At 43.0% G+C, this 26,032-nt stretch overlaps 1 protein-coding gene across 1 annotated transcript in view; it reads right to left on the reverse strand.

Annotated features, from left to right (window-relative positions):
• The window catches only part of WT1 (WT1 transcription factor), a 48,779-nt gene that overhangs the window by 7,840 nt on the left and 14,907 nt on the right, over positions 1-26,032 (reverse strand). The window contains exons 4-6 of the mRNA XM_032841014.1: positions 24,089-24,166; positions 3,666-3,762; positions 525-675 (exon numbers count right to left, since the gene is read on the reverse strand). Of these exons, the coding sequence (XP_032696905.1) occupies positions 525-675; positions 3,666-3,762; positions 24,089-24,166 (326 nt within the window). The remainder of the gene's footprint in view (positions 1-524; positions 676-3,665; positions 3,763-24,088; positions 24,167-26,032) is intronic.

Here is a 26,032-nt window from a genome sequence, read left to right on the forward strand (position 1 = left end):
GAGCCCCACATCAGGCTCCACACTCAGTGTGGAGTCTGCTGGAGATCGTCTGTCCTTGTGCCTCTGCCCCTCTCCTGCTTGTTCTCTCTCTCTAAAAAAAAAAAACGTAAATCTAGTCTTAAGACTGGAATAAGAAAGGCATTACCACCTCCATTTTCCATGAGACAAAAGGAAGTCCAAAGAGAGGTTCAGTAACTTGCTCAAGGTCTCACCAGTTGGTTGTGAAGTCAGAATTCAAACACATATTAAGCCTCTTTAGTTCAGCGGAATTCTTTTTCCACCACTCTGCTCTGTCATTCCTGAAGAAAGTTTACTAAATTCTTTATTAAAGGATAGACCATTGGGTTGGAAAATGCCCCTGGCAGCTTTTTTAATCTTCTTGGCCAGATCTTTCAAAGCACTGCCTACTGCCAATCCAAGAAATTTCCGGTGTCCTTAGCGGTGGGACAGCCAAGAGCAGGAGCTCTTGAATCCCCCTTGCCCACCGGCCACTGGAAATGAGGCTGGACAGGGGACACACTTACCAGTGTGCTTCCGGCTATGCATCTGTAAGTGAGACAGCTTAAAATATCTCTTATTGCAGCCCGGGTAAGCACACATGAAGGGGCGTTTCTCACTGGTCTCAGATGCCGACCGGACAAGAGTTGGGGCAACTCCAGGCACACGTCGCACATCCTACGAGCAGAGTATGAGAGAAATGGAGGCTTTAAGCCACATGTGAACATTCATGTCAGTCCTGGTGGAAGTGAGCTTTAGAATATATCCAAAGACAGGATGACGGTTATAAGATGTAAAACTGCTCCCATCCATACTCCAGATGCCCACAGCAGACATCACTAATGGACGACAGATCAGACCATGTTACAGTGCAGCACGCCAACATTACTACTACGAATCAACCAGAACTGGTACTTCTTTGAGGTCTTTTTGGGGTTGCTGATCCAGAGGATCTGGAAAAGAAATGCTAGTGATTGCAAGAGTTCCCCATCCATCCTGTCTCTCAGCTTCACCCCTGGAGACGGTGAGGTCTAGAAGTCCAACGTCCCAGAATCTATTTCCTCCCACTTGGACACACAGCCACATGACTTCAGGCCCAGTCTGAAATGTGTGGGGAAGTCCTTATTAGAGAAAAATATGGGATACTGAATGAACCCCAAACTGACCAGACTTTCCATGTGGGAGTAAATGACAAGGAAGGAAGAGGCCCCTGAGAGCTGGGGGCTCTCTCTGTGAAGGACTGAACCACCAGAGGCCAATGATATAGGCAGAGTAATCGCTCAATAGTAACACCAGAAAACACTGTGTCTGTCTTCTGGGCACTTTCCATGTCCTTCACTGTTGATTCCCTTTACCTTGAGGGAGTGGGTATGTATCAGTTCTCCATGACAAGGTGCTAAGGGGACACAGCGAGACAAATTCTCCTTCCTGCTCTCAGGATCAATGACTCATAGATGGGGAAAGTGGGAGTGTCCCAACGGCCACTGAATCTTCTTCATTCTCTTTCAGATGTGCAAATCAAGACCAAAGAGCACATCCGTGTTTTGTGTTAAGACCCAGAACTACCTCTGAGCCTAACCCATTCCCCGATCTGTGCACCTTCCACACCACACTTACATTCTAGATCCCATTTCACGTTGCCTTGCCCTTTGAGATTTTCTTTTTTGAAGGAAAAGTACTATGGTGACACACAAGTTTGCTGTTGATAGGCCACAGTGCCTCGAGGCAAATGGTGGCGTAAATTTAAATGACGAGCCAGCTGTGTTTGTCAAATTCTAGGAGAAAACGAGTCAGTAGTGAATCAACACCTGTGAGGTCTGGAGTCTATCCACAGCCATGATAGTGAGTCTGACAACCTGGGATTGGAGGACAGGAAGTTAAAAGGGGCTCTCTTCATTTCCTTTGATTTAATCTAGAGGTAGCACACACAACAGCAGGATATAAAACCGTGTTGTCGATGTCAGTCAAGGATCCTGGTGGAGGATGCTGGGGGCATTTGATGGAGGGGAGACTGGGATGACTCTTCCTGTACCTCCATCAGATTTCATATTTCTATAACCCTCACCTTATTGTCACCCTTGGAAGGTTTGGGCTGAGGGAGAACACTGTTCTATCACCATGATGCTTCTGGAAACATCAATCAGAATATCTCAGAGCTACTTGCCCCATACATCATGTTGGGACCTGGCTCGCACACAACTTACTTCTCGGGTACTGACTATTCTGGTGAAAGTATCACCACGGTCACTCGTGTTAGAGTCACTGAGGCACACGTGAAAGTCACACACTGAGACTCTTGGTAACTGTGTGTGGTTCTGATCCCCAAAAGAGGCTCTGCTGAGGTGGTCTGCCGTGGACTTTTGTGAATTCTCCAAAATGTCTACCTTTTTACTTTACTTTCCTCACTCTCCTTGGAGGCCCCTCCCCTCAAACTGCTCACAGCCCTCTGTCTCCCTGAGAAGCAATGCAACATGGTGCTTAAAAACATGGGTTCCGGAATCAGACAAGTCTCGTGTTACAACCAGTTGTGTGACTGTGCACAAGTCACTCATCTTCTCTGGACTTCGGTTTCCTCATCCATAAAATGGACATAATGGTGCCCACCTGTAAAGGTGCACTGAGGATTAAATGGAAAAATAAAATACAGACATGGAAGAACCTTAAATGCATATTGCTAAGTGACAGAGGTCAGTCTGAAGAGGCTGCATCCTGTGTGATTCCAACCATAACACGTCCTGGAAAAAGGCGAAACTATAGAGACAGTAAGAACATCAGTGGTTGTCGGGGGGAGGAGAAGAAGGGGGGACAGATGAATAGATGAATAGGGGGACAGATGAATGAACAGGCATTGTTATTTTTAGACAGTGGAACTATTCTGTACTCTAATGCAATGGTAGAAGTAGGGCAGTACACATTTAAGAAAATCCATGGAAGCCCCCAGCGTGAAAACCCAACCCTGAGGTAAACCATGGACTTCCGTTAACAATAATGTTTCAGAAAAAAAATAATGTATCAATACTGGCTCATCAAGTGTAACAAGTGTATCATACCGAGGCAAAATGTTAGTCCCAGGGAGGAGGGAGAAAAGGGAGGACAGGGGAACTCTTTGTACTTTCTGCACAATTTTTCCTTAAACCTGGAACTGATCTAAAAACTTGAGTTGATGAAGACAAAAAGCCCATATATAAAATTTGGCATACCTCCTGGCACATAGAAAATGTCCAGCACCAACACGGTGTTGCTGTTATTGTCATTATTTATTGTTATTAGTAGAACACCAAGCAAGAGAAGAGTCAGCTTCGGGCGCTTGACAATGCAGACCAAGTCAAGGTTCTGACTTGGAAGCCAAGCGTCTGGATCATTCATTGCAAGAGTTCCACAGCCCACCTGGGAAAGGTGAATTAAGCAGCGAAGGAGAAGGGATGGGGTTCTGCCAGAAGCATCTTGGTCCAAGTCAGGGATGTGGGTGTGGTCACAAGGACCTGTAGAGAAGGGGCTGCCCTCTCCACCCCAGTGGAAGAGGAGAGGTCCCTATCGTCAGAGCACTCTGTAATGAGGAACAGACTTACCAGGACCAAATGGCCATCAGCATGGAAGCGAAGGGCTATTGAGAAAGGAAAGAGGCATACAAGTCCCCGTCCAGCAAGCCCCCCCTCCCAAGTTCTCACCTGAATGCCCCTGAAGACGCCGTGGGTGTGTATTCTGTACTGGGCACCACAGAGGATGGGCGTCGTGTGGTTGTCACTCTCGTACCCTGTGCCGTGGCTGCGAACACAAAGAAAGGACAACAAGGCTCAGGTCGGTCCACCGGTGCCATCTGGAAATGCTCATCTGCGGCAGAAGGAATGTTCTTAAAACGCTCACAGGACAATGACAGCTGGCTTTTGCATCCCTGCACTGGGGCTGCTCTGGAAACAGGACTCTGGGAAGGGTGGGGCCGCTCAACCATCACGTCACCTCCACGCAGCCCTCCCTCACGTTCAGGTTCTCACAGGCCAGCCATTTGGGTCTACGCCTCTCAGACGAGCTGGAAAAAGACCCTGGGGCAGGACTTCATTGCCAGCAAGTTGTTTACCTTCTAGCTGGCAGGACTGACAGCTCCAAATATCTCAGGAATGAGCAGATCCCTCAAGTTCCACATTGAGTGCAATGGATTTTGGTCGGCACCTCATGACTCAGTTTTTACCAGATAGCCCCAAGAAAGTGATGACACAGGAGAAATGTCACATTCTCAGAAGTGGGGATTACACATCTGCGGCCCTGCTCCACTCACCCCTACAGATCAGTTTCCCAGATCAGCTTAACTCTTTGCAGCCGACCCATGGTGTCCATGGACACCGGGTAATCCTACCCAGCACTAGGCTGGCTAGTCGTCTAGTTGGTGCCCAGGTTCACCTTGAGCTGTGAGCAAGAGCTGAAGGCTGTGGAAGGCTGAAAAGAAGAACTTGGAAGAAGTGAAGACTCGAGAAGTATTCTCTCCTTTAGGTAAAAGCTGGTATGTGTGCTGCCGTTATTTTACTTCCAAATGAGGCAGAGTAAGGATTCTTATCTACATGGGAAGCGCATTACAATTCCTTCTAGAATCAGCACAGGGAGCTTTTAGGAAATGCCTCTGTAAAAAGGTGCAGCTGCTTTGGAAAATGTCTGGCAACTCTTCAAAAGATTAGACCTAAAGTTACAAGGTGACCCAGAAATTCTACTTCTAGGTATATTCCCCAGAGAAAGGAAAACATGTATCTACAGATAAACTTGTATGCGTTGTTGATTAGCAGCATGATTCGTAATAGCCAAAAAGTGGAATCAACCCTAATGCCCATCAGCTGACGAATGGATGAATGAATTAGAGTATCTTCATAAGAGGGAATATTATTTAGCAATAAAAAGGTGGGAAATACTGATACATGGTAATGTGGAAAACCCTGAAAACAGGCTAAGTGAAGAAAGTCAGCCACAAAGGACACACCTACTGTGGGATTCCGTTTAAACAAAATGTACAGAACAGGCAAATTCTGTAGAGACAGAAAGTGGGTTGGTAACGGGCTGCCTAGGACCAGGGAAGTTGGGGGGAATGGCAGAATGACTGCTGAAAATGTCCTAAAATTGTGGGAATGGTCGTACAGTTCTGTGAATATATGAGAAACTGCTGATTTGTATACTGTAAACGGGTGAGCTGTTCGGTGTGTAGAATTTATAAAGCTGCTTTACAAAATTAACTCCGGGGAATCAAGGGGTCCGTGTAATGGTTTCCCCCACCCCAAGCCTCCAGGTGTAATTAACTTGCTGTCAGGGCTGAGAACCTCCACCCTCTACCTCTGTTACTCTAGAGACACCAGGGGTCCCTGTGTGGGAGGCAGGTAGCTGGGCCGATCAGCCCACTCCAGCTGAGGGTGTGAGGAAAACCCAGGCCTGGCTCCACTCCCACTTCCCCAGGGGAGAAAATTCCTGGAGGGGAAGGGTGTCTGCCAGGATGACTGACTTGTCCACACGTCCCACAGCCACAGCAGCTGTGGGGTTTCACATTTAATTCTGGCTCCAGGCATTTCAGAAAGAATTGCCTGTCTCCCTTGCAGAGAGCAGTGATAGCAGTATGGGGAATCGGGTGGCAGTTCTGTTCCCTTGAACCTACTACACCGTGTCTCCACATCCTCCAGGTGATTTCTGTCATATCTCGGGGTGGGGGGAAATGTCCCAAAGAGCTAAACCAGGGTTAAACATGCAAAAGTCAGAAAGAAATGCCAAATCCAGATAACATCTGCCTCTGAACCTTAAAGTGTACTTGCCAAGAAAGAGGCCACATCTGCTTTCCTTACGATCATGCTATAGAGACAGTGAGGACCCAAGAGCTGATGACAGTGGCCATGTGGTAGCCGACAGAGGACAGGACAATGAAGGATGCTGCCAGAACATTCTGCCTTGAAGGCTGGGAAGAGATGTGGCCTCTGCTTGGTGTAGTCCTCTGCATGGAGCCAAAACGGGACACATTTTGTAAGGTTGAGGGATTCCAAGGGACACAACAGAAATCTGAATTATTTTAAATTCTGCTATCAAAGGGGAAGAATTCGGAACTCTTGTCTTGGCAGCTAACCACCGGATGTGTTGTTACTTGGGTTCGTGGAGGACACAGGAAATAGACTTCCCTCAAAGTACTTGTCCCAGGAAAAGAAGTGCTGCCCCACTCACAGGTAATGACATGGTCTTCAGAGCCAGATGCAAGCCAACACACACAAAGGCAACCAGAAACAAGACTGTACCTGCCAAATACGCCCCTAGCTTCTTCCACCAGGTCGATGAATAAAAACTACAGCTGGGTCCTGCCTGCTGGCTTTGGCGTCTCCAGAAGACAGACCCAGCAATGCCATTCCACACTTGGAAACCCTGCAACCCAACACTCTTCCCAGTGGGTCTGACCAGAACCGGATACAATCCACAGACATTTCATATGGGGACCACTCTCTCTGGGTGAGTAAAGGAAAGCAGGTCAATGGTCATGGAACCATACACTAACAGAGGGAGAAAAGTCATCTACTCTAACCCTCAGCTCAAACTCCTGTAACTTGTCTTCAATGGTTGGACAACAAGACTGGTGGTAAGTGTTAAAGGCAGCCCATTCCATTTGGGAAGTGCTTTAATTGTGAGGACAGACCTTTCTAAGCCAACCTGAAATTGGCCTCCTCCTTTCCATCTGCGTGTTTGACAGCCCTCTCTGTGTATCTCCTCTGCTCTGGGGTAAACTCAGCCTCAAAGACAGAGTCCAACTTGTCACTGTCTGTATCCTCTCAGCTTGGTGACTGAAGGCACTTAGTCTATAAATGTTCCATGAGAAGGACTGAATCTAAATCCTCTTCCCATCAGAGTCCTTCAGGTATGGGACCAGGTACAGAGCTGCGGTTCTCTCAGAGATTATGACATAAACTGGTGTCTGATTCCTTCCCCATCTATACCATCCTCTTCTTGATCCCCTTCCTTTGTTAAGTCTCTTTCAGCATGTGGCTTGAAATGGGTGCCAGTGCCCCTGGAAGACTGCCATTCTAAGGGAGGAGGACCATCCATAAACACAAAAACCTTAAGAATTGGGGGAGTGACATAAATAAGTAAGACCAGAGAATACATGCCTCACTCGAAGGGATTCCACTGCAAATTTTTCAAAATCAGTATGCCGGTCAAACACAGCACAATGCATTAAGCCCACAGGCTGTCAGGGCTCAATGAACACATCCAAGCACATTACTTCTTGGCACTCAGGTCACAGTGGCCCTCCTCAGTCAAATAGAATCTTCAACATCCAAGACAGCATGAACTGCAATTAAGGCACGTAGCTCCAACCTTGAGCTTGAACACATAATTTCTTCAACTGCTGTTCAAGACTACACATTTATCCTTCAAACTCCATTTTATTTCTTTTAGCAAGTCATCCCAACTGTTGAAATCTTTTTTACTCAATTTGGCTTCCAAAACATTTGTTTTCTATCCCATTTCATACTGTCTCTACCTTTGAAAATCACCTTTTTTTGTTTCCATTTTAAAAAAGAGGGTGGGGGGAGGACCTTCTTTGCTGTTGTGGGGAACTATTATATTTATAATACACATAACTGTTCTCTACTATTAGGAAGTGATAGGATTCTCGAAGTTCTCTCTATGCGGCAACCTGGGGGTAGCCATCATAGAGAATCTAGTCATTTGGATGGACAAATGTCATCAGCAGGAGTTAATCTGAGACAGAATGGCTCAGAATGATGGTGGCTGCCATTGGAACAATAGACCCAGCTATGAGCTTAGGTGGTCAAGTAAAGGCAAGCTTTTCCTCCAAGAGAATTAGCCTAAAAAAGTTCTAGTGATTATGTTGTAAATGAACCAAATAGGAGTGAAGGCAGAATTCTTAGATGTCTGGATCCATAAAGCCTTCTAAGAAGGGCAAGGAGCTACCACCCAGTGAAGAGATTTCTGGAGGCAAAGATGCACTTTCCAAATGAAGCAATCACAAAGCTCTGGACAGTTATGGGGCAAAAATTTGTCATGACCTAGAGACAAGGATGTTATTACTCATGGAGCAGCTCGAGAGTGGAATGTGAATCCCACCAGACTGAGCAATGATGAGACCCAAATCTCCCTTAGGGTAGAAAAGCTTGCGGTGGCTAGATCTACCTCCCAACCCAGATAATAAGGAGGAAAGGACGGACCCTGCTCTTTCAGCCATGGACTGGTAATTCTATGAACCCAGTTTGCCAGATCTTTCCATTTTCCAGAAAAGTCAGAAATCGAGATTTTTTATAGGAGATCACTTCAGCTCTAAATTCTGGCAAATGGGGCGCCTGGGTGGCTCAGTCAGTTAAGTGTCCAGCTCTTTATTTTGGCTCAGTTCATGGTCCCAGCATTGTGAGATCGAGCCCCACATTAGGCTCCTTGTTCAGCAAGGAGTCTGCCGGAGATCCTCTCCCTCTACCAGGGAGGTGGGGAAAGCTGTGGGGAAACGTCCCCACCCACCCCCTTAAATAATCACTCAGTCAACCAATAAAAAACTCTGGCAAATAACTGAGATTTCCTAGAATCACTATCAGATCAAACGACATATCTCTGGCCTAAAGGCCACCAGTTTGCTACCTCAACTTTAAAGGTGTACAAGGAAGTTTAAGCTATAAGCTAGAAAATTCCATCTTGGTTTCGTTATTTCCTTGACATGGCAACAAAGTAGAAGCAGGGAAGCACCTGATTCTTTGAAAACGGTATATTAGAACTTTCAAAACCCTTGAAAGCTTAAAAAAGAAGCTGTACTTGTCCACAAGGGCAAAATCCAGAAGCACTTATCATCTACAAGTATCAATGTTCACTCTAAATTTCATTGGTCCTCTTGCAGGTAGGTATAAACATTGAAGCTACAGGAAAAATTCCAGTGTATCCATTTCCTACAGCTGCTGTAACAAATTGCTACAAATCTGATGGTTTAAAACACAAATTTATTCCCTTATAATCCTGAATATCAGAAGTCTCAAACCAGCCTCTGTGTCCTAAAATCAAGAGGTGGGCAGGGCTGTTTTCTTCTGGAGGCTGAGGGGGAAATCTCTCTCCTTGTCTTTCTCAATTTCTAGAACTTGCCTGCATGCCTCAGCATCTTTTTTACATCATTCCAACCTCTTGCTTCCTTCGCCACATAACCTCTGTAGTCAAATCTCCCTTGTGTCTTCTTCTAAGGGTACTTTTTACATGTAGGGCTCACCCAGATGATTCAGGATGATCCCCCCATCTCACCAGAAAGGTGCCCCTGGGTGACTCAGTGGGTTAAAGCCTCTGCCTTCAGTTCAGGTCATGATCCCTGGGGGGTCCTGGGATCAAGCCCCACATCGGGCTCTCTGCTCAGCAGGAAGTCTGCTTCCCTTCCTTTCTCTCTGCCTGCCTCTCTGCCCACTTGTGATCTCTGTCAAATGAATAAATAAAATCTTAAAAAAAAAAAAAGATCCTTAACTTAATCACACTGCAAAGTTCCAGCAATTAGGACATAGCTGTCTTTGGGGGTCATTATTCAACCTCCCATACCAAGAGAATCAGACTTACTCAGTTTCTTGCAGATACATTTGAAAGAATTAAATTAATTTGGATCCTTTATCTCCAGATTAATCTAGTTTGAAAGAGAAACAGCACCTCCCCATCAAACCATTATAGCATCTAATGAGACTGGGCGTGTAAAGCACACTGCTCAGCCCGTGGTTTGCCTTCAATAAAAGTCTCTAGGACTTCACAGTAAGATCTGCATTTTACAGCAAAGATTATTGAGATTTAAGAAGACACTGAGTTATCTGCTCAAAGTCAGACAGATGGCAAGTGGCAGAGATGGGGTTTGAGTCCAGGTCAGTGCAGCTCTCATCCTTCAAAACTAGCTAGACAATTCTGGTGGAAGTTATTCCCCATCCTGGGTTCACTTTTGTCATCAAGACCCTTGACTAACTCTCAGCTCTCTTCTCCAGCGGTATGAATGAAATTAGGCTTGCTGGAGGTTTAAAATGTTGTGGGAATGGCTAGGATAGGAGAAGGGGAGCGATCAGGATGAACAAGTTTAAGATACTCTTCAGGACACTCCAGCTTCTGCTCTGAGGCACAACTTTCATTTTGGTGTCAGGAAAGCACAAAGCTAGCTGATGGAAACGGTCTGCTTATATGCAACAGACAACAACCAAAACTGAGCACAATTTTTACCAAAAAAAATTTCTTTCCACCTACCTGGGAAAATCAACTAAGCAGAAACAGTTATCAGTGGAGCATATACCTCGTGACTTCATTCCTGGGGGTGTTGGACTGCACATTTTCCTAAACAGCTTTAAAATGCATAAAAATGTATCCTGAGAAAGTGGGCTTTTCCTAGACAGCTTTAAAATACATAAACATGTGTCCTTAGAAAGTTCACAAAAAGAGAAGAATGTCCCTCATATAGCACAAATTATGAGCCTCCTCATGCTAAAAACTTGTACACTGAGGTTTGGCTCAGAAAAAAAAAATGTTCGAAGAGTAGCTTCTCTAGAAATGATTAATTTTGATATTCCACAGGCACAAGAAGATTAATAAAAAGGAATTGAGGTTTTACAGATGAGGAAAACCAGAGCTGCTCTGAAATCCCTTATCAACAGAAGAGGGAAAGAAAGAAAGAGAGAGAGAGAGAAAGGAAGAAAGAAAGAAAGAAAAGGAGAAAAAAAAGAGAGACTTTTGAAGATTATTAGTATTTGATACAAATATTCAAAAAGGGGAAACCTCTACCTGTGATTTCTCTCTCCCACCTCTAGTCCTTGTCCAGGTGGGCATCCCCCCACCCTCACCTCCATCTTCTCACCTCTGCAGAGTTAATCAGGTTGATGAAAAGCACCTGAGAAAACGTCAAACTCTTGCATATCCAGAGAATGGAACTTACCTATCAACCCCTCTTCTCTGTCCATCCTTGATAATAGGACTATATACATGAGATGCTTAAATGCTTGATTCCTTTTGGTGGTGGCAACCTAGCATAACTACCTCCAGCTCAACATGAAAGCTATTTTCTTCCCTGCCTGAATGTGATGTGCGAAGTGCAGTATTTAAATAAAATTCTGTACAAACATCACCAGCAAGGCCATTCTCTTTTCTTCGTGTAATTTCAACGTTTATAGTGGGAATAACAGGTGTATATAAAAGCCAAAGGATTGTTCTGTCCCTGAGAATATTTAAATGATGCAGTTTCTTTTATGAATCCAGCACAGAACCTCAAACGTAAAAATGAAACAACCAAGTTAAATTTGAGTTTAAAAAACAAAAACAAAAATACAAGTAATGTCTGCAGTCTGATGGTTCATGGTATAAAATTCTTCCAGAAGCACCGTCTACAGAAAACAACCAGCTATCTGAGTCTTCCTCCTCTCCTCAGGTGTTTCATTTCAGTTCAGATCTCAAGAAAAAGATGCATATTTGACTTTAAACAAAAATCTAATCTATCTTGTGTCACTTTTAATTAGAAAGTATACTATAGTAATTCTAACTATTGTACCTTTTTTTTTTTTGTTAAAGATATTGCTTATTTATTTGACAGAGAGATCACAAGCAGGCAGAGAGGCAGGCAGAGAGAGAGGGGGAAGCAGGCTCCCTACGGAGCAGAGAGCCTGACGTGGGGCTCGATCCCAGGACTCTGAGATCATGACCTGAGCCGAAGGCAGAGGCTTAACCCACTGGGCCACCAAGGTGCCCCACCATTGTACCTTTTAATTAACACTTTTCTCATGAACATTATTAGAAAGAAGGCTTCTCCACAAAAAACAAACAAACAAACAAACAAAAAACCTTGCCATTTGCAAGGATGTGGATGGACTTAGAGGGTATTATGCTAAGCAACATAAGTCAATCAGAGAAAGACAATTATCATATAATCTCACTGATATAAGGAATTTGAGAAATAAGACAGAGGATCATGGAGGAAGGGAGGAAAAAATGAAACAAGACAAAACCAGAGAAGGAGATAAACCATAAGAAACTCTTAATCTCAGGAAACAAACTGAGGGTTGCTGGAGGGGAGGGGTTGAGAGGGATGGGGTGGCTGGGTGATGGACACTGGGGAGCGTATGTGCTGTGGTGAGTGCTGTGAATCGTGTAAGACTGATGAATCACAGACCTGTAGCCCTGAAACAAATAGTACTTATATGTTAATTTAAAAAAAAAAAGAAAGAAAGAAAGAAAGAAGGCTTCTCTGCACTATCCTTCATTTATTTTCCCTCCAGGTCTCATACATCTTTATGGGCACCCAGCTCCAAAATCATCTGGAGCGGAAGAGAACTCATGCCACTTTTACTAACTTTGACTGTTTGTTGGTTTGTTTTTAAAGATTTTATTTATTTATTTGAGAGAGAGTGAGCAGTAGGGAGAGGGAGAGAGAATCTGAAGCAGACTCCACACCGAACACAGAGCCCAATGAGGGGCTAATCGCACAACTGCAAGACCACAACCTGAGCTAGAACCAAGAGCCAGAGAACCTAACGGACTGAGCCACCCAGCCACCCCTCACTTGGGCTGTGTTCATTCTCTGCTGAGCATCTCTTGTTCTGCCTACTCCACATCCGACCCACCTTTCTCTGCAAACATTGCCCTTTTCCTTTCCACTTTTCTGCTAATCCGGGCCTTGGACCCCAGGGGTGAGGACATACTCAGGACCTGGCCAATCAGATCATTGCACTCTCTAGCCACATGACCCAACCCGGGCCAATGAGAGCCTTCCCTGGGTCTTTTGTTGGAGAAGAAACAATAAGAAGGTATCTTCCTTGTGAGGCTATAGATGCCCAAAACCAGAGCTACTTTTGCCACGATGGAGAGAGCCTGTCTAAGACAGCTAGCACAGAAAACAGCAGGGACAAAAGGCAATGAAAGAGTATTCTAAGGACATCGTCTGAGCCCTTGAATCCAGACATGGGATTTTTAAAGATAATACATAAGTTACAAAATTAAAATTTCCCCTTTGACCTCTGCCACTTACAACCAGGGTTCTGCCCCCTGCTACAGAAAAAGTCTTGATTCGTACATAATCTAGCAGTTACCTAAAAGTCATTGGATTTATTTCTTCAGCGAATTTCTCAAAACATGTTATCTATAGAGGAGTACTGGTCCCTTCAAGGTCTTACCTTCTGGAAGATGCCTGCTGGTTCCAACAACGCTATCATTAACAAAACCTAGTTTGTATTCCTCTTTTGAAAGTTTCTTTATAGTCATGGCTCCTAGGCCTTCAGTTCTCATGCAGCCTGGTCGTTGGCTGCTCTTTAACAGGGGACACAGGCTGCATGGTTAACAGGCTGACAGCAATGCTTGTATACATCAGCCCTATGAGCCATCAGGCTTCCTCTCCACTTGAAACACTGAACAAACCGTCTCCGACTGACATTTTCCCTCTTATTTAACACTCACAGCAGAGCTAAGAGATACTTTAAATATTTAAATCCAATTTCTCACAACAGTTTAGAGAGAGCACAGTCCAAACACACCACAGTTTTACTGGCCCCTAGCACTTAGAAGATGGTTTTCGGCATGACTTTCATTCCTGCTTCAACACACACACACACACACACACACACACACACACACACAACTGTATTTTCAGAGACCATCTCAATCAGACCATATAAGATATCTCTGGATCTCTCATTACGTGTGTCTGGTACTGAGGTGATAGTTTATCAGAATCCCAAATTTCATCTAACTCACTGGGTTCACTGTTCTCAAATCCTGGGCTCTATGGCTAGAAACTGCTGGTAGATACCAAGAATGGCTGTCCCAGATCCACGTGAGACAAGCCTTGCACAGGAAAGATGGGGCAGGAGCTTTTCAGCCCAGATTCCTAACGGCTTCTACCCAACTAGCTTGCTCACTCTTGAATCTGGAAAAGTTTACTCAACTATGCTCAATTACATTAAAAAAAAAAAAAAAAGTGTGCTCCTAAAATACCAGGATCAAGCATGGGGCTCTGAAGATTAAGATGTCCCCTGCTTCTTCAGGTGAAACAGAGGCTTGCAGGTGTGAAGGCTGTGTGCATAATCATCTTTTCCACAGGTCCCACGAATGTTAGTAACACGACAGAGTAGATCAAGGTGAAGACATGAAGGAAAATCCTTGTAATATATTAACAGAATCACATTCATTCTCAAAGAAATTTTGAAACCAAAGGCATTACTGCTAAAAAGTTTTTGAAAATGAGGAAATTCAAAATGGAGACATCTGACACAGAACAAGACTTGAAAAAATGTTGAGGAATGCCATTCACATTCTTTTATTTATTTATTTATTTATTTTAAGATTTACTTCTTTATTTTAGAGAGAGTGGGCAGAGGGACAAAGGGAGAGAGAGAAAGAAACCCAAGCAGACATGGCCCTGAGCTCAGAGCCTGATGCAGGGCTTGATCTCATGACCCTGAGATCAGACCTGAGCTGAAACCAATAACTGGATGCTTAACTGACAGCACCACCTAGGCACCCCTGCTATCCACATTCTTGAAGAAAGATCCACTTTTTTTTCAAAAGTCAATCTTCTCCAAAATTAATTTTTATACCTGATTCAATCTACTCAAAATTCTAATTAAAGCTTAAAAAATAAACTTGTTATTTTAGAATTGTTATAGATTTACAGAAAGATTTCTAAAATAATATAAACAGTTACCATATATGTCATACCCAGTTTCCTCTCTTACATCTCACGTTAATATTAGTGCATTTGTCACAATTAACCAACCAATATTCACAAAGACTTTCTTTTCTTTCTCTCTCTTTTTTTTTTTTAGAGAGAGCATGCCTGCTATGCATGAGCAAGGGTGGTGAGGAGCAGAAGGAGAGGGAGAGAGAGAATCTTAAGGGGGCTCCACGCCCAGTATGAAGCCAGATGGTGCTGAGGTCATGACCTGAACCAAAATCAAGTCAGACGCTTACCCAACTAAGCCATCCAAGCACCCCAATAAAGACTTTCTTTGAAATGAACAAGCTGAATCTAAAATTCATCTTGAAGAATAAACAAGAGATAATAGCCATAATTAGTCTGAAAAAAGAAATACAATGCTAGGAAATTTTCTATCAAATATTTAAACAGACTATAAAATTATAGCTAAGAAAATAGTCTGATACTTGGCAAAAAGAATTAGACTGATCAAAAGAAGAGAGTAAAGTATCTAGAAATGAACCCAAGGAATTTGATAGGATCCAAGGATTAATAAAGGAAATACTTGAAGTTAGTGAGGAAAGGCTGGATTTTTCAAAATAGTTTGGAGATACTGACTAGTCCTCTAGAAACAAATAAAGGTGGAATCAAATTGCCAAATAAATTCAAGATGAACTAATGTTTAAATATAAAGAGTAAATTTAAAATATACCAAGAGGGGCACCTGGGTGGCTCAGTGGTTAAAGCCTCTGCCTTAGGCTCAGGTCATGATCCCAGGGTCCTGGGATCGAGCCTCACATCGGGCTCTCTGCTCGGCAAGGAGCCTGCCTCCTCCTCCTCTCTCTCTCTGCCTCTCTGCCTACTTGTGATCTGTCTGTCAAATAAATAAAAATCTTTAAATAAAATAAAATAAAATAAAATATACCAAGGAATAAGTAATTTTTTTTAAAACCTTGGGATGGGAAAATCTTTTTTTTTTTAAGATTTTATTTATTTATTTGACAGAGAAAGACCACAAGTAGGCAGAGAGGCAGGAAGAGAGAGAGAGAGAGAGAGAAGCAGGCTCCCCGCTGAGCAAAGAGCCTGATGCGGGGCTCGATCCCAGGACCTTGAGATTGTGACCTGAGCCGAAGGCAGCAGCTTAACCCACTGAGTCACCCAGGCACCCCGGGATGGGAAAATCTTTATAGACATGATACCAAAGCCAAAAACTTGAAACCATAAAACAAAAACTGATCACTTTTACTATAAAACTTTCTGACAGGAATAAACAAAACTATTAAGAGTCAAAATCCACATCAGAGAAAATAGTTGCAGTGCATAGGACAACAAAAGTGTTAATATCCTTATAAACAAAGAGCACTTGCTGATCAACAGTTAGGTTATTGGATAACCTATCCCAGCTCTCAGCTACCCAGTTGCATTTCCCATGAAGCCTCTTCTCTAAGGACAGTGTTCTAGCAATTCTATCCTCTCCCACCAACAACTTTTTCCCTCTTCTTGATCATTCCCATCAGTAAACAAACAGGCAGGCATTTCTCTCTAAATATAAATAAATAAAGCAAAACACTAAGAAATCACCTTCTTGGGGCGGCTGGGTGGCTCAGTCATGAAGAGTCTGCCTTTGGCTCTGGTCATGATCCTAGGGTCCTGGGATCGAGACCTTCATCGGACTCCCTGCTCAGCAAGAAGCCTGCTTCCCCCTCTCTCTTCCTGCCTCTCTGCCTGCCTGTGATCTCTCTCTGCCAAATAAATAAATACAATCTTGAAAAGAAAGAAAGAAAGAAAGAAAGAAAGAAAGAAAGAAAGAAAGAAAGAAAGAAAGAGGAGGAGGGAGGGAGGAAGGGAGTGAGAAAGGAGAGAAAGAAAGAGAGCAAGGAAGAAAGAAACAACCTTCTCCTGACATTCTATCTTCATTGAGCTAGAACCCCATTTCTTTGCTCCTTTTTGCAGCAGAACTCCATGCAAGTGTCTTTGTACAAATGTCTCCAGTCTATCTTCTTCTAGGATCTCTTAAACCCACCTCTATCAGGCATTCCCCCTCTCCTTCTAACCTTTCCAGAGACAACCACAATTACTAGTTGGGTAAATGTTTCCAGGAATTTCTTTCTGCAGATACAAACACATCCTAATAAAAATTAGTGATCACAGGGTGGTGAGAAAACAGATACCTCTTTTCCTTTATGATGTTTAGGTACTGGTCTGATTTTTTTTAAATACATAGGAAGCCTGCGCTACTTTTATAATTAAGGGAGGGGAGTTGTTTTCATTTTGGTAAAGTCACCATCTTAGTCTTAAGAACATTATATTTGTGGCTTTGTTTTTAAAATAAAGAGTTAGAGGGCTCCTGGGTGGCTCATTCAGTTAAGCCCTCTACCTTCAGCTCAGGTCATGATCCAGAGGTCCTGGGATGGAGCCCCGCATTGGGCTCTCTGCTCATCGGGTTGTCTCATGTTCTCTCTCTCAAATAAATAAAAATTATTAAAAAATAAATAAAAATAATTAAAAATAAAGCTGGAGTAAATGAACTTTTTCACTTTTAATAGGGAAAAAATCTCCTCAAGTATGCAACAGACCCTCACTTCAGAGAAGTGTTTATATGGATGGCTTTTTACTAGCGTAGCCTCCATGTCGATGTTTTCCTAGCTGGAGGTTACGATTTTTTTTCTTAGGTAAATGATAGGGAGAAGGATTCATGGTGAGTAGAGGGTCTCAAAAGGGTACAAGATGGGATCACAGACATGAGAGTTGCAAAATATTCCTTTTTTTAAAATTTTATTTTATTTTTTCAGTGTTCAAGATTCATTGTTTATGCACCACACAGAGTGTTCCATGCAATACGTGCCCTCCTTAATACCCACCACCAAGCTCACCTAACCCCCCACCTAACCCCCTCCCCTCCAAAACCCTCAGTTTGTTTCTCAGAGTCCTCAGTCTCTCATGGTTCATCTCCCCCTCTGATTTCTTCCAGTTTGAGATACCACCTTACACCAGATAGAACGGCCAAAATCAACAAGACAGGAAACAACAAGTGTTGGAGAGGATGTGGAGAAAGGGGAACCCGCCTACACTGTTGGTGGGAATGCAAGTTAGTGCAGCCACTTTTGAAAACAGTGTGGACATTCCTTAAGAAAGTAAAAATAGAGCTACCCTATGACCCTGCAATTGCACTTCTGGGTATTTATCCCAAAGATACAGATGTCGTGAATGAAGGACCATATGTACCCCAATAGTTCATAACAGCAATGGCCACAATTACGAAAATACTCCTTTAGGCCATGAAAGACATTCTCCACGCATCTATTATACTTCTCCTCCCCAACACACACACACAAACACACACATGCACATGCACACGCGCACACACACACACACACACACACCTTTATAGACAGGCTGGAATCCTACTTCATCTTTCTGGGCTGAGTCCATTACCTTCCTCATATCCATCTTGGACCTTTGGCCACCACCTTCCTTTTCTATCTTTCCTGCTTGGTCTCTTTGTTCTTCTGGTCTGAATAAACCTGTCATTTCCCCTCACCTTTACAAGACGAATATGATTCCTTGCTTAAAAATAAAATAGAGGGGCACCTGAGGGGTTCAGTCATTAAGCATCCGCTTTTGGCTCAGGTCGTGATCCCAGGGTCTGGGATCGAGCCCCGCATCAGGCTCCCTGCTCGGCGGGAAGCCTGCTTCTCCCTCTCCCACCCCCACCCTGCTTGTGTTCCTTCTCTCACTGTGTGTGTGTCTCTCTCTGTCTGCCAAATAAATAAATAAATATTTAGAAAAATAAAATAGAAACATAATATGGAGATGATGTCTATCAAGCCCGAAGTAGTTTTTTAAATGAAATATTTTTTAACAAGTTGATAATATTTTCAAAACACTCTCTTGATAGTTGAAATACAGAACTTGGCAGTGGCTTACAGAAGTTGAAGCCCAATCATTGGCTGTAAAAAAGAAAAGGACATAAATGTATATGTATGCATAGAAAAAGTTCTAGGGGCACCTGTGTGGCTCAGTTAGCTAAGTGTCCAACTCCTGATTTTGGCTCAGGTCCTGATATCACGGTTGTGAGACGGAGCCCTGTGTTGGGCGCTGGGCATGGAGCTTGCTTGGGATTCTCTCTCTCCCTCTGCCCCTCACTGCCCCTCCCCAAAAGAAAAAAGTCTAAGTGTATGCAACATAATATTAACAGTAATTTCATCTGAACTACTGGGCTGGGGAGGGGGAAGTGGTCATTTCTTTCCCTGCATAATTGTATTTTTTAGGTGTTCTATAATATATATACCTTACTTAAAAAATTAAAAAAGTTAAATACACTAATTGAAAATATGCCCAAAGACCCAAGGATGGGAAAGGCAGACAGCCTAGGAGAGTTGAAATCAGTAGCATGGAGTGAGAATGGAGGGCCAAGAAGTTCCTTCCCAGGTGCAAGGAGCAGGAGACACAGCTCCACCCCAACCCTGCCAACCCAGGAGTCCCAGGTTTGTCTTGGCAGTTCAGCTAACAGATCCAAGTGGAGTCCCAGGGAAGACAAAGAACCACTTTCCTGGCATAAATGTAGCCATTTAAAAGGATAAATTAACACAGTTTTGTTGGGGGCAGGGCTTAAGGGTCTCACTCAGGAATGCTGATACTCAGAGAACTATTTCTCTCCACCTTTGCTCGGCATCCCAAGCTCCAGGAGCCACTTAAAAGCAGGCTATCTATTTTCAAGAAGTAAATCTCTTGGACGAATACCTTATGTTTATGAGCTGGAAGGTGCTGGGCTGTGTATTGGAACTCCCAGCCAGAGAAGACAGTTATCTCTTTTGGCACAGGTTCTCGGGGATGAGACCATGTCTAGCGGGGATTTTCTCCAGATTCGAGAGCCTTGGCCCTACCAAACCGCACCGCTTCTTTTTCACCATACATCACTCATCGTGAATCTTTCGTTTTTCCTTTCAACCATCCACAGGTCAAATACTGTGTGTTCCCAACCGTCTGTGAACTTCTTGGACCAGCAAAGGGACATTCATTGTGCTCAGCACTCCTTTAACTTTTCTATTGTATTCGATTTCCCACTCCCCCTGCCCAGCTCCCCAGAGAATAACTTCTTCCTTGTTTTAATAACTTGGACCACAGTCAAGGTTGATGTGTTACTCCATTTTGCAGGATATTTTCTTCAGAAGAGGCAAAACAGAGACTAACGGAGGAGCTGCGGCTTGTGAGCAGCCTTAGGAAATCAGCGGCCGTTAAGAACACACAGGAAAGGCTTTTAAAGACATAAAAAAGCAGGCAACAAATGCAAAAGCACCATAAACAGAATTATTCATAAAGGTAGACTAATGCTTAGAAGGAACCCCTGGCAATTTTCTCTCCCAGTGACCCACTTTAAAAATCTAGTTTCATTTGTGAGTAACGAAAAGGGTCAGAGTTAAGAAAGTGGGTTCACAAAATACCTCCTGCTGACTTAAATTGAAATATAATACTCTCCCATATGAGGTCATAAAAGTAATTATGATCCCAATGGGCACACAGAGATCAGAAAATGAATAAAGAGAGGAAAAGAGAAGAGTAAATCAGGGGCAAGAGTATCCCCTCCTCCCCCATTGTATCATGTTTTCATCTCATTTTGCCCACGCTCGCCCTAAAAATCCCATCCCCACCCATTGTAATAACACCGCTCCCTGACATCTAATGAAAGATGTCTCCAAGGACTTGCTTAGGACACAAGGAAAAAACCCTCTTCTTTTTTAAGTAAAAATTTTCAAGGAAAAAAAGACATGAACAAATATTTAATGGGGGTTTGTCTGAAGTTCATGATCTTTTTAATAAAAAAACATTGGGATAATGTCTCATTTTTATGAGTGATATGGAAATTATCTTTTTTCTCTAAAATATGAGGCAAACCTCCAGTATTTCTGTTCTATATCTACTATGTCACCATGATTTTTCTTATCATTGATTTCAGTGTCAAGACACTAGTTGTGGATTTAAGTAAAATAAAATAGTTATCTATCTTTCTTCACGGAATATTTTTACTCAAATCGTGTATTTTCCACATTAACAGCGTTTTCATACCCTGACAAAAGGAAGTGAATACGACATCAGAGAGAAGGATGATGCTGACCCAGATTGTGTCTCCCCCTGGATAAAAGCCCAATTTTCTACTGGAATAAAAGATTCAACTGAATTCTGTTCTCGACAGCCCAGGGGCTTGGAGGAAAGAGCTAAGGAGTAGCCATTTTTAATAGCCATAAGAGAGGAGGCAAACTGTAGGTCATGACACACCAGTGCGTTGTAATATCAATCTACACATCACAACAAGTATTTTATAGTTCACACCAGCTCAGCGAAGAGCCTGCTTCTCCCTCTCCTTCTGCTGCTTCCCCTACTTGTGCACTTGCTCTCTCTCTCTCTCTCCTCCTATCAAATGAATAAATTAAATCCTTAAAAACAAATAAATTAAAAATAAAGTTCACATTGCTATGTGAGCTTGGTTTAGGTGGCTTAGTCTCTCCTCCCTCCTCATCTGAAAGATGGACACACCCTAGTATCCTAGGATTGTCATGAGGTCAAAGGAAAAAACATCCGTAAAGCCCCTTACATAGAACCCAGTAATGTTAGCATCCACCCTGAGATAAATTGTCGAATCGCAAATGGAAGCAGACGTCAGATGACTTACAATACATTCTAAAGGGATAAATGTGCAGCATGAGAGATGTTAGTAAGTTACACAAAGCAACTTTGTTTTCCAAAGAGTTGTTGTTCCGTAGGACCACCTACTGGAGACATTTTATTGTTTTCATTCAGCTTTCTGAATTAAAATAGTATTCAAGAAATACATTTTGGTTCAGAAATCCTTTCCTAAAATGTAAGCACCAGGCCAACAAAAACTCTTCTAGTTTTCTTTTCTCCTTGAAGAGGATCAAACAAAACAAACTATTCGCACTTTAGTGCTTCATCTTTACAATATAGCTTCTGATTCTCCAGAAAGTGACCAATATCATGTGTCTAAAGACCTTAAAAGGTATCAAAATTATTTCAACTATGGAAAGACCCAGAATCAAACACGTGCCAGGATCCCATATCTGTAATTTTTGTAATTAAGTAAACAAACCAACCCTGTACTCCAGCATGAAGAAATTTTAAAAATTGAAACATACTGTTCACTTCACAATCAAGTTCTGTCTACTCTTGGCATTTAACGTGGGGACAGTTTCTGAATTCTGAGAAGAGCAGAGAGAAGAAAAGGAAGGGGAAAAGAAAGAAAGGTAAGAGCAAGAAACCAAGAAACATCAGACAAGTTGAGAGTAGGTAGAAAGATAAAATGCTGAAATTATCAGTAGCCCCTTGGACACAAGTGTGGAGAGGGAAAATTCAAATCAACAGGTTTTTTTGGTTTTGTTTTGTTTTGTTTTTTAACTTTTGGGTCTTGAGAAAGGAAGTTGAGATTTGGATAAAATAGCAGGAAAAAATGGGGGATGGGGGTGTAGAGAAGGATCTAACAGTAAATCTTGGAAGACTGAAAAATAACTTTGCTGATCACTGAAGGATGATCCAAAAGCCAGCACTGAGCCAATGAAAGAAAGAGGAATGAGAAGAGGGCAGCCAATTCTGGTGTTCATGCAGGGGAAATAAAATCAAAAGAAATGGTACAGAAATGTCCCAGGCTGCAGACTATAGGCCCGGGGAAGGCACAGATGTTTAAGAACGGAAAAAAAAAAAAAGTTTTTTTAAGAATTCTGGCTACAGACTTGGGATAAAAATTAAGTTCTCCCTGAGAGATTTAAAAGCAAATAGAGAAAAAGCAAGTCATATATGCCTGAAAAATGTGAATGATCTAACAGGGAGATGTATAATACCACAAATTGAATGTTTTGCAAAACATTCCAGAGGAAATGAGCAGGGCTCTTAGTGCATCATTGCAAAGCTGTTTCCTAGGAGTATGTTGATGAGAAATGTCACCACCTCCATTTTTGCCCACAGTATGTCTATGACAGATGAGAAGGAGAGGGAGAGAAAGAGAGAGACGGAGAGATCCTTCCATCCCACTGTACCCACTGCTATGCTGGTCACCCACTGTCAGTGCTAACTCCTGCATCACCCCAGGCACCAGTCAACAAGGCCTACATCATTGACTCTCCCATCATCGTATCGTCCACTCACTTGCTCTGCCCTTCTGTCCATTTCACTGAGCTGGAGCTCCCAGCAGCAACTCTAGAAGAGAAGAAGAGGCGGGGAATGGGGAATGGAGCATGCATGGCTCTAGCAAGCCCCCGGATCCCAGAATCCAATGAGAAGCCCCTCATACACAGAGATGTGAAGTTAGTTGTCTCGTCCAGAGTGCTGGACTTAGTCTCCAGTGCCACCGGGGCTGTTGGTGGAGTGGAGGGTAGCATTAGGGAGGCTGGAAAGAGCCTCTGCTTTGGCATTAGATCCAGGCTTGGAATCCCACCTCTACCATTTACTATGACGGGAACTTGGGAAGTTACTTAACTTTCTAAATTTGATCTGCTTATTTGGAAAACAGGGTAACCATACCTAAGCCTTACAGTGTTAAGAAGAGTAAGTGAGGGGACTGAGAAAAGCACCTGCTATATTACGGGGACCTCACTGGAGTTGTACGCTAATGCCCATTGACTCCAATTTGAACAGCCGACAGTGAGTTCTTGTACTATTGAAAGCAAGTTCCACCTGTTTGCCTTTTAAAATCTCCAGGTGCAAAGAATCTCCCCTCCCTGTACTGTGTCTTCCCTACTGTGACAATCTACTGAGCACAAAGAAAATCTGTTGGCACAACCAGGTGTGAGCTCATCTGACTCAGAAGTCTCCCAGCATCAGCACTCAAATACGAATTGGGATCCCGGGTATTACAAACTGAGAGTATTTCTCGATAAGCTAATGTAATAGTTAACATCTGTGATATCACTAGCAAAATAAACATTAAATGAGGTTGAACGGACACAGTTTTGAAGAACTCTGAAACACTCCATAAGTAAAGGCCAGATTACACCTTCTCAATAGTCTCAACTCTCTTGTTTCGGACACATACAGAAATCTCCTATTTTGGGGCGCCTGGGTGGCTCAGTGGGTTAAAGCCTCTGCCTTCGGCTCAGGTCATGATCCCAGGGTCCTGGGATCGAGCCCCGCATTGGGCTCTCTGCTCAGCGGGGAGCCTGCTTCCTCCTCTCTCTCTGCCTGCCTCTCTGACTACTTTGTAATCTCTGTCTATCAAATAAATAAATAAAATCTTAAAAAAAAGAAAAAAGAAAGAAATCTCCTATTTATATTCCTGAAAATTTAATACTGAACACACCCCACCAACTGGGGGAGGGAGGAAAGCATCTTAATTCTACAGAGAGCCATGACTATTTTTCTAAGACTGCATTTCTTTCGTGAGTTAAAAGCGCCTTTTAAATGGTTCAAACAGGTGTATATTGAAGGGAAACGGAACAGAGAAAACCTTACCCCTTTAAAGTGGCTCCTAAGTTCATCTGATTCCACGTCATGCATTCAAGCTGGGAGGTCATCTGGTATAAATTGTCACTGTTAGAAAAAATATCCAGAGTTAGAAACAGAGAACTACAAAGAAAGACACAGTTAATAGCATTTTACTTTTTCTTTGCAGCGAAAGCCTCCATGTTTTCCAAAATGACAGAATACTGTGAGTCTGAAATGATTTTCATTTCGGCCCACTGATTCCTTGCGGTCACACAGAGCAGGAAGGACGTGAGAGTAATCTGGAAGCCTTTAAAAAACCTTAGCAGAGCAAACACTGAAGTTTCTAAAAAGGTATTAAACCTTTCAGGGGAAGAGGCTAAAAGGGAGTGAAACTCTTGAAAGGCAACACAGGCCGGATAACTCAACATTAAAGTTAAAAGCCTGGAGCTGAAAGTAAAAAGATGGCAGATTAATTATTCGTGAAAAGGCCATTAAGTTGTTTTAATCGAAAGGATACGTATCACGTGGATTATGAGGGTCCGAGAAGTCAAAGAGTGATGGCTGGTGGATGGTCTCATACTCAAGGATGTGACAAGCAAAAGAGAAAGAATGGTAAAGACTATGCACAACTGAAGAAATTCGTCTCTAGAAATTGTATAATCCTGGAACAAGTCAAAAGGAGGGGGGAAAAAAAAAGCCCAAGCCCTAAGCTCTAAGAAGGAAAATAACGGCTGATCATTTACATTAAGACCCCAAAGAAGAAAATACACTATCATGTAAACCAACCAAAAGTTGTTCTCTCCTCTCCTCTTACATTTATCTCCTTCCTAGAAAAGCAGCACATAAATCAACTGGCAGAAATCTCCTTAATTACCAAGCTCTATGCGGAATACATTCAGTCCTGAACTGAAATGGTTAATTATGAAATTTGAGACCCAAGAGATGAATGGGCTGTCTGCGGACCCTTGGTCTAAACATATTACAGAGGAATACCTTCCCTCTACCTTCATGGCAGAAGAGAAAGAGAGAAGCTTTCCGTGTCTAACGTGCGATATCAGACCCCAAACCCAGACCATCTCCACCTTGTCGTGGTACGCCTTCCTTGGGCAGAGGCAACACCAAATTTTAATTAAGAGAAGGTTTCATCAGGCCAGCCAAACTGGGAGCTTGTGGAGAGGTCAGGGAAATCGCAGCAACTCGGGATGTTTGGATGCTGTGCTCCCTCTGGGCATAGCCTGATAAATCATGGCAGAGTCCCTTCTGCTGTTTGCATAATTACTCGGAAAATGATCTGGAACTCCTTTGTGGTGGGCACACAGGATAAGGAGAAAATCAGATTCCAGGAGGGAATTTTACATATGAGATGTGAAGTGGCTTCAAGCTCCAAGTACGGGTCCTTTCATTAGTCAGTGTGTATCTGGAGCCCATCACTCATCCTTAGTCTGACTGGCTATTATGCTACTACAATATCCTAAAGATCAATGGAAAAAAAAAAATGATTAGTTTCTCCTGCCGCTTCTCCATTTGCGGTAGCGGCCCGTGCTGGTCTGTGCCACTACGTTTCGCAATTCCACAAATTCTTGCTGTAAGGCCGATGTAATTAATTCCTGAAGGACCCCCAATTTTTATTAGAAGTGCCAGCCCTGCTGCATTTAACACAGAAGAGTTTCTTGAACTTTCTGTGGGCTGACAGCTCATTAATAAGCATCCTCCTCCACAATCTCTACTGGTTTTTGTTCTCTTGCGCCTTTTCATCAAGCAATCCATTTATTAATCTCGCCATTAATCTCAGCCAACAGGCATTGTATTCCCCCAGCAGCTCAGTATTTTTGTCACTGATTTTTAAAAAATTGTTCACCAACTAAAATCACTCAGCTCCGGTTGACAATTTTCCTAGGCCCTATTGGGATGTGGGATCTTTCTGGAATTATTTCATCCTTGCCTAAGACGAAGACCATCATTTTCAAGAGG

Source organism: Lontra canadensis, unplaced genomic scaffold (genome assembly GCF_010015895.1).
Source record: "Lontra canadensis isolate GAN:19392208 unplaced genomic scaffold, GSC_riverotter_1.0 scaffold118, whole genome shotgun sequence".
NCBI lineage: Eukaryota > Metazoa > Chordata > Mammalia > Carnivora > Mustelidae > Lontra > Lontra canadensis.